General features: G+C 37.8%; 1 protein-coding gene across 1 annotated transcript in view; it reads left to right on the forward strand.

The window, feature by feature from the left end:
- The window catches only part of MCMDC2 (minichromosome maintenance domain containing 2), a 29,685-nt gene that overhangs the window by 15,402 nt on the left and 4,367 nt on the right, over positions 1-9,916 (forward strand). Inside the window, 10 exon segments of the mRNA XM_042464444.1 lie at positions 2,471-2,536; positions 2,539-2,632; positions 2,990-3,069; positions 3,072-3,165; positions 3,167-3,189; positions 4,189-4,256; positions 4,258-4,292; positions 4,414-4,420; positions 6,180-6,359; positions 7,978-8,120. Coding sequence (XP_042320378.1) covers positions 2,471-2,536; positions 2,539-2,632; positions 2,990-3,069; positions 3,072-3,165; positions 3,167-3,189; positions 4,189-4,256; positions 4,258-4,292; positions 4,414-4,420; positions 6,180-6,359; positions 7,978-8,120 — 790 coding nt within the window.

Here is a 9,916-nt window from a genome sequence, read left to right on the forward strand (position 1 = left end):
TTATCAGAGTTATCTCTTTTCTAGTTCTCCTGTATTTGAGTAGTTAGTAATGTCTGCTTTGCAGCCTTCATTAATGTTTCCCTTTTTGGTTCCTTTTTTTCATTGTTCTCATTTTGTGGTTACTTTGTTGTCATTGTAAGTCAGCCTTGAAAGTCCAGTGTAAAAACTCAACACAAAAATATATATTGTATAAAGTAACAAAGAACCATAACTTTGCCTTCTGTCACAGCTAAAAAAAAAGACTTTTGTAGAATAATTCCTCATCCCAGTGGTTTATCCATAGCAGAATTAAAGCAGTTTGATGCCACTGATTGCCTTAGTTGAGGCCATGCGGTTAAGGTAGCATTCGTCTTTGGAACTGATTTACCATCACTGCATATCTGCATAAAATAATCTGGAACTACAGATTTAAGACGACATTGTCACAAACTGGAGGTAATACATGCATTTTAAAATAAGTACAATGATAGCAAAGTTCAGCCAATGTAAATAAGGTTGATCTGATACTTTAGATGAAAAACAGCTATCAGATCCCAAAGGTTTGAGAGTGATGGTTTTAATGATGCTTAAAGTTAAAGGTGGGGCCTTACCCCACACATTTTAAACACTCACACTGATTCATTAAATGTAATCTGTCAATAGTGGTTCAAAGACCAAGAAGAAGGGCATACCTTACCCTGAAATGCTGAAAGAAATGCACAAACTGCCCATGACAAACTTCCCCTTTTAACAAAATTCACTCAACAGAGAATCACCCAGATATATGGTATCGTTGAGATTCCTAAGAAATGGTATGTTGTAATTTGGTTACCGTTTTCCTTAATCAATCCTCTTGGCTGTGAATTTCTACACCAGTCAGTTTCCATATTGTGAGAAATAATATTAATAGGTGTTGTCATTTGTTCTGGACAGAAGCAAAGCTATACTTCTATCAACCCCTTTCATTCCTAAAGGAGTTATCAGAATTGGTTAATTATTTTCATATGATCCTCTAGAACGTCATAAAGCAGCTAGACCTAGCGTGTACAAGCCTTTGGGAAAAATTGGGAGATTTATAAGGAATTATACAGAGACATGGTCTGGATTTGCCAGACCTTAGCAGTTTAAGAGCAGGTTGTCCAATAATCTCTAAGGGTCACCAAAAATCAAGGATGAATGACTTCACAGCAAGCGCAAACAATGCAATAAGAAAACTTTTATGTAAGATGTGCAGTATCAGATCATTGCAATTCTGGTCTTGGTTCTTTTCCAGTTCTTTTTATGGGATGATTATTGTCTGCTTGATATGTGGAGTATAAAAGAGACCCATATTTAATTTTGTTTACTCTTGTGATGTCTGCCAGGACTGATTGACTTTCCCCTGCTTTTCTTTCACATTGGTTAGGCCATAGATTATTTTGTGTAAAAAGTTCTTTGTTTAGTTTGTGGGAGGAGCTGTAGGTTTCCCCTGCATTATTTCAGGTTTGGTTTGCTTTCTCAGCATGCTGTGCTGTAGCTAGATTTTTTAGTTGGGAGCAGTCTTTGTGAGAGCAAGCAGAGAGCTGTCTTTTGGTGGCAGCAGGCCCAGCAGCCGGAAAGGGCATTTCTTTACACTCAGCCAAATTAGTTACACTTAGCCAGTTAGTTACCACCTCCCGATTGTTACCATCAGCAGAAATAGAGAATTTAGGAGCTGAAAGACCTGCACCAGCTCCATTGGTGAGGAGAGCAAACTACATCGGACCCAAAGATGTCGTCTGGAAGAACTGAACTGTAAAGTATCTTTTTGTTAGAGCTGGGGAGTAGAGACTTTTTATTTTTGTCTTTAAATTAAATTTCCCCTTTTAAACCCTTTCATTCAGCTTCAGATCCTTTTTTTGGGTATCACCGTTTGTTCTCACAGGGTACTGGCGTGCACACCCAAACCTGCCACCCCTTTAGTTGGGTGTGTCTTAAAAGTTTTTTTGCATTACTAATGAAAAAAAAATCCCTGCTTCACATTTGTTCCGATTTTGCATATGTAATTTTATTTTGCATATTATACCTTAATACATTCCCCAGGAAACAATTTTATTCCCACATGACTTCAAAATTTCTGGAAATTTTACATCTCTAGCTGGGTCACTGCAGCATTTCTGCTGGAGGCCCAGCCACAGGATCAGACCCAGCCTCCTTGCATGTTCTGGACAGAATTGCTTGGGTCATCCTTTTTCCTTTTTTTCTTTCTTCTTCTTCCCTCCATTAACTTTGGAGTAAATGCTGTTTGGCTTCTCACACTGCCACAGCTAAGTGAGGCTTTCCAACTGGGTGAAAATACATCAAACCATGTATGAAAAACCGAGTTTGGAACCAAGATGGTAGATAATCGAATGACCCATTGTGATGCTGCATTCCATACAGTTCTGGATGAAACCCTTATTTGTAAAAATTAGTACTTTTTTTTTTTTGCTTTAATTAGGTCCAACTGCATCAGTGAAAATTTAAATTCTGCTTTCTTTGACTTCAAATTCATATTGGAGATTTACCGCTGTTTCTAGCAATAGTTTTGCTTGCCAGTTCTTCCACCAGGCATTACATATCTCAAACTGGCTATTGTGCTGAGTTTTAGTACAGTCACCGACAGAGATGACACAAAGGTTATGTGGATCTTTTGGTATGACAAATGATTCGCTAATATTAGAAAGGTAACTATGCAACTCATTTTCTTTATTAAACGATATCTTTCCCTGGGTAGCTGGACAGAAGAAGCTATATGTTATTTCCCTCAAAAAAAAAAAACCTTGTGCAAATGATTATGTGATGTTGTAAATTTAATTTTTATTGTTCAATGTATTCAATTTGTTGCTGTGCTTTCATTTTGAATGCATTAAACCATGGTGTTGTGCTTCTTTAGATAGTTAATCAGTTGAAATGGATGTCAGTTAGAGACATTTAAAAAACAACTGGATTTCTTCCAGTACACTGCAGATTTTTACTTATAAATTGATAAATTATTTCTCCCCTCAACTAGCTTAATTGAATTACAGCATTTGTCTTGTGCCTCGGGAATAAGACACATCCCATCTGGTTATGTTTTTCCTACTGTATCCAAGATAAACATGGAACTGGAACTGCTAGATTCGGAGGTAGTGCTTATATGGCTAAAGGTGGAATATGGTTCATTGGAGAACTATCTTCTCACAAGAGGTAAACTTGAACAGTTGCCGTCAGGTAGTAAGGAAAGTCTTACATATATCCAGATAAGCTTCTAACCTAGGTTGACTGTTGCAAATACAAGCAGCAAATTTGGAAACATTGGTTGGCCTATCAAAAGAAAATGGTTTAGTAGACGTGGCTACTTGCTCTTCTAGAAAAATAGTCAAATAAAAATAAAATAGAAGGAGGAAGGACAATTTTTTTTAGGAATGTGAATTTCTTTTGTTATTGTATAGGATGACAATTTTCTGCAGTGCACATAGATTCTCAGAATAAATTCTGCCGAGTGGTTTTTTTAATTTGTGTGGTGAGCAAGTTCAGTTGGACAAGCAAACAAAATAGAAGCTGCAAAAGTAAACATTAAGTTAGTTCTTCTATTTTTTCTTCCTTGTTAGTACTTAATTTTAATATATTAAGTGACTTGTGATGTAAGAGAGTGCATTCCAGGTGGTGATTAGTTGGACCAGTCCATGGCAAGTGTCTAGGAAATAACAGTTGAACCCAATAGTACAAATACTGTATGTGTCAGTCTCTGGCACACTGTGAGGGGGGGAATCTCTTCCAGTCTCAGCCCCCTTAGAAGCACTGGTGTAAGATATTGTTTTTAAATTTTTGGTCTCTTTTTGGATTTTTTTTCCTTAATTTTTTCCCCTCTCAATTGTGGTTGTACATGTTAATCATTATATTCACTACTATATTAATAAAATAGATGGGGAAAGAAAGAAAGAGAAGCAAGAAAGCTGGAGACTGAAGAAGACAACGTGTAGCCTACCACCGTACTCAACTGAGTTTCTGTACATAGAGGGTCATATCTGAATCCGCCAATAGCATATAGCTCTTTTTTGCTACCTTGCAGTGCCGTAATGACTTGCAGGAGTGCTGCAATCTGAAAATACATTATGCTGACTATCTCTAAGAAAAAGTTTATACTGTATGTTGTTTAAATTATTCAAAGCCCTAGATAGAGACATCCAAAAATCATTAGGTTAAAGTCATTTTTCTCACTGGTTCAAGTGCTGGAGAATAGACCAACTACCATATATCCCTGGAAAAAGTACGGTGAAGATACAGACCAGCAAGTTTACTCTTCCAATTCATACCAGTTTTTGTCTTTTATTGTATGATTTTTCGTCTTCCAAAAGGCTGTCAAAGGATATCTTCTTTGGCCAAATGGAGTGATGTACTTTGCTGTAGCATTATGTACAAAACCTTTTAAAATGAAATTGTTGATCTACATAGTTTGCAGGTATTTTCTGAAAGGGGACAAGCAATTGTGACAAGTATCTGGGGCAATTTTTCCCCACATGGAGGGCAACAGTGGTCTCCACATGGGCACCGGAAATCCAGCCCAGAACTGACCAGAGGTCATTCCCTTTGGCTTTCTGCAGTTCTATTTACTGGGGGGGGGGGTAGGGTAGGATTCATACTGTTACTCCTGCACACCTTCAGTGATTTAATGTTTGATTACTGTTTGGTGGTAGCATTGTGGGACACACACACCCTTGTCCTAGGTACTGCAGAGCTCAGAGAGGTCAGGGGCAGCCTGGGAAGCACATGAGGTCATGAGTTGCATTTTTCCTACCCCATTCTAAAAAATGTTCATTCCAGAATTATATATGCTATTTTCCCCAGTGAATTGAGGTGGGCCTTTCGCTATAGCAGTAGTGAAATAAATATATTATTTATTTTGTAAAATATTTATGTTCTGCTTTCTATCAGAGTAGCATACAATAAAATCAATGTATAACGAAAGCAATATGAATTATTGTAAAATACTAGAAGCATATTAAACCAATTAACACTTAAAAGAAGTCAGTTTCAAATCAGTTAAAACAGTTTGAAATAGTTTAAAATTGCATGTATGAAAATCTGGATAAAATCAATAAGGTTCCAAAGGCATTAATAAAAAACCATAGAATCATAAAATCAGAGAATTGTAGAGTTGGAAGAGACCACAAGGGCCATCCAGTCCAACCCCATTCTGCCATGCAGGAACTCTCAATCAAAGCATCCCTGACAGATGGCAATCCAGCCTCTGTTTAAAGATCTTCAAGGAAGGAGACCCCACCACTCTCCGAGGGAGTGTGTTCCACTGTCAAACATCTCTTATTGTCAGGAAGTTCCTCCTAATGTTGAGGTGGAATCTCTGTTCCTGGAGCTTGCATCCATTGTTCCGTGTTCTAGTCTCTGGAGCAGCAGAAAACAAATTTTGACAATGCCAGAATCACAACAGCAATGGCACCAATCAGGCCTGTAATGTGTGGGTATTCCATAACCAGAGTGCCCAGCAAAAGATGTTGGGAGATCCTGGAAGACCAACAAGGTAGCACACATACACATATAATCATTCACCTGGAAGTAGGTCATCAGTCAGAGCAACTAAGGCCATTTCACTACTGTGCCCTGGCCTGAAAACAGACTGAAATAGGTCCAGGTAATCTTTCTTCCAAGAATTTCTGAAGCTGTCCAGCTACCACATTCTCAGCCACTTTGTTGTAACAGGAGATATTGGTGATAGGGCAGTAGGTCTTGTTGCATACCTCTAGGTTTGGGGGAGTCCTCTTCAGCATAGCTTCCTTCTAGACAGTCAACATCTTTTCCTGACACGGAACCATTTCCCAGCCCTGGACCCATCCAATTAATCTACTTCTGCTCTTATCAGCCTAGATGGGCAAGATGCCATGTTTACATGTGGTTGTAATGAATTATTCAAGAGCCTTGTGTACATTATCAAGCTGCAAAAACTGAAACTGATTCCAAAAAAATGGATCAAACTGAAAATGGACACTTCCTGAGACACTGCAATAACTGTAGCATCAAGTTTTAAGTGAAAATAAACATCTTTGTCCTTGAAGCGCTGATTAAATAGATCAAGTAGCATCATGCAATTATTTTTCAGGAGATGTGTTTCTCTAAGGGGGAAAAAAGGAAATGTACCATATTTTCCAGACCATTGTTACCATTGATCTATTCCAAAATATTACTTTTGCTTTTGTTTTGATTAGGACTTAAACTCACTTTCAGCAAACCTTATTGATGCTTTTGGACTTTTGATACACTGCAATGAGACACCATTTTTCAATCCAGTTCTTCCTGTTGTAAATTTCATTTTAAAAAAAGCTATTCAACTAGAAGACAAAGATGATGATATGCTCCAACAGTTCACAACACAAGATTATGAGGAGGTAATTAACATTAAGAATTATACCAAAACAGAAACTGATGTTCTTACAGTTATATCTCAGATGTGATGCTCTTGAGCTTGCCAGTGTTCCCCCCCAGACGCACCTTTTTGTAAATCTTTATATGTCTTGGATTACTGTAATAAAATCCATCTGGAGAAAACATACTTAAGAAAGAGTAACTAAGGGAAGCTTTTCAAAGTTGCAGTACTTATTCATATATAGAAACTGAACAAACAGAACCAACTGACCAGCTGTTGGTAAACAAATATACAACCCACCCTTTTTTTTCTTTTTTCTTTTGGTGTACTTGCCATCTGCAGATTTAACCATCCATGGATGACAAGCCCCCATTTTGTTTAATGGTGGTATGTGCTCATGGCTGTACTAGGGGTGCACGTTAATTTCAATAGGACTTGAGCACATTCAGATGTTGGTATCCGCCGGGGGGGGGGGGGGTTCTGGCATGGATCCCCTCCAGATACGGAGGTCTGACAGTACCATGATCAACATCTTGCCTTATACGATTAACAATGAATGCTTCTGAAACACAGAAGTTTATCATTCATACGTAAGGGGAATTATACTACACACCCTGCAATAAAAACACTACCTCCACCTACCAGGTATCCTGATAGGCACACTGTGCCCATAACCTTCAACCAGATCCCCAAGACCACTGGAATGCTGCACTCCTGCCTCCCAGGAAGAACCACATAGCAAGCAGGAGACCAACCAAAGTACTGTTACAACCAATTGCAATCGATCTTGCAGATCATTTGACTGAAAGGCAGTATATAACATTTCAAAATAAGCACTTATTATGTAAATCCATCAGTTTTTGTTCAGATTTTAATTTCTTTTCTTTATAATGTGAAAAGTAGACATAATAAATGGACAAACTGTCATTATTCATATTTTTCCAAAATTGTTCTCTTAGATATTTAGTTCAGGTGTAGACAACTTCCCAAAGCCTAGGCACCACACATACACTCACTGGATCTCAGAGGTACGATTGCCATGTTATTTGGTGGCCTGGGTTTTACTGAATAGAGGCATATCATCTGGTGTTTGTTTAAACCAATGTCTGGCCTGGATTTCAAGTTTTTAATTTAAAAAAAAAGCCTTTCTGGGACCTGAGATATAGATCAAAATGCGCAGTCACTATTCTGTCCAATTGCTTTGTGAAGAACAAGTCTATTACTGCCTTTCAATAAAGTAAAGACTGTAAACTAAGGCAGGTGAGAAGAAGAGAATGGGAGGTGAGCAGGAGATACAAGGGGAAAGAAGCATGGTACAGGTGCAAGGTAAGAAATCTGGGATGGAGCGAGAGTAGGAGGTTGTGTTGGGTATAGGATGCAAAGCAAAGGAGGCTGCATGGGGAGAGCAAAAGGAAGGGGCAAGAAATGCAGCAATAGAGAGCAAGAAGAAAGGGAAGGACGCATGGTGAAGGTGCAAGTAAAAGCAAGAAAGAGGAAGAGTGTGACATTAAAAAGTGAACAAGAATGCTGAACAAGTAATATATATATATTTTGATAATATATATTTAAAAATAAAGTATATTAGCATATTTTCTATAGAATTCCTATATGGTTGAACTAATTTTATTCTGTCATTTCAGTTCCTTGCTTTTTCAAGGAACTTACAGGTGGAATTCAGTCCAGAAGCAGAAAATATGATTCATGGCTACTACTTAGCAAGTCGCAGAGTTAGAACACATCCAATTATTGGATCAAACCTCTCAGCGACTGCGTTGAAAATCTTGTAAGATTTCATATATGTTAAATATCACTCTGTTTTGGTGGATGGGTAGTAGGGCTATTCACATTAGTTTGCCTTGTGGTAATTTAAAGGACAAACACATTCTATTTGTCATATATATATATATATATATACACACACACACACACACACACACACTCCTGACCATTAATCAGATGCATCTGAAGACTGGCTTGGATTGAGTCAATTTAAGTGTATTAGTCTTTGAAGTGTTTCAACACTTTGGTTGTTTCTCTATAAACATTTTCCTTGTGTATTGGAAATGTTGCATTATAAATTACAAGTAGCTATCTTGTGCTGTCCATACAGTGCAACAATGTGCTATCAGGGATCTTTTCAGGGACCCTGCATGATCAGGCTACCAGAAGGTATAGATGTCTTTGTACATACTACTATATATACTCTCAAAGTTTCTTTCCCTACAGATGTTTAGACATCAGTGGAAGAAGCCCTGATGCATGCAGTAGGAGTAGGGAGAATAGCCAACACAGACCACATGGACTGGTCTAATCATGGAGTCTGAAACAGGAGGCAGAGTGGGCTCAAATGCGTTAAGGCTAGGCTGGGATGGTTGAGCCTCCCTGAAATTATCTGACAAAATTGGACCACCACTGCTCCCGTGTTGTTTAGCCTCTTCAGGTACTATCAGTCAGAAGTGTACTAACTGATCAAGCACTAAGAAATAGTAAGGCAACTGTTGTTGAGCCCTCTCAGGAATAATAAATGCTGCCTGCATTCTGTCCTACACTAAACACATGGCAGGCACTTCTATGTAGACATTGTGCTTGAAAAGTCTTATTTAAGAAAATTTCAATAATGGAGGGGAAAAGCAACTCCCTCCTCTGCAAGTAGGCAAAACGAATAACCACCTTCCTGCCAACGCTTCCTTCTAACCTTAAAAACAGACTCAGGATCTCAAGTATGAAGGCAATATCTGAAGAAGGGTTCTGTATACCTGAAACATATTTCCAAATCAATAAATTATCTGTAAACTCCCCATTGGGTTTCAAATGTTAGAAAGTTTGGTTCTCATAGCCAGTTTTAAGCATAAGCTTATCCCAAACCCCTATCCAATCTAATTATGGCATTTATTTTAAAAGCTGTCTCAAGGCAGTGAAGACTCTTAAAACAATCTTTAAAATTTAGATATGTTTCTAGATTAACCATTAGGGCTAAGATTATTGAGCAATTAAAATATTTAATTGAGTGCCTTTCTTAAAGATCCAGGTATTTACATATTGCCAAAAGTAGTATAATTTAATGGCCGGTGAATCTGTTGACAAAGTATTCCACAAAGTTTGTGCAACCAATGAAAAGGTTTAGATCTTGTGGGTGCACACCTGCATTTCAGAAGCTAGAAAATCTGAAGTTTCCAGATCTTTTTCTAGTTTCCAGAGGCTTCCCATGTCAGCATGTTTACATCAGTTTGTTCTGAAATAAACTATGGCATAAATGATTGTGGGAATGTCTGTCTTTTTCAGCAATAATCAGAGCTGATAAATCAGTCAGAGCTGTTAGAAGTCACTGCCTGCAAAATGCCTCCTGCATATTGAGCAGGAGCACCAGATCAAGGAGCATTTACAAACTGCATGCGCTTTCAGAGGCAGTGCTATCTTGCCTGAGTCAGTTTAAGCATTGATTCCCACTAGGTACTTGCTTGCCAGGCCATTGTAAACTATGAATTTTAAATTAGGATATTTTCATGTATGATGGATTATTATTATTATTATTATTATTATTATTATTATTATTATTATTATTATTATTATTATTATTAT

Source organism: Sceloporus undulatus, chromosome 4, assembly GCF_019175285.1.
Source record: "Sceloporus undulatus isolate JIND9_A2432 ecotype Alabama chromosome 4, SceUnd_v1.1, whole genome shotgun sequence".
NCBI lineage: Eukaryota > Metazoa > Chordata > Lepidosauria > Squamata > Phrynosomatidae > Sceloporus > Sceloporus undulatus.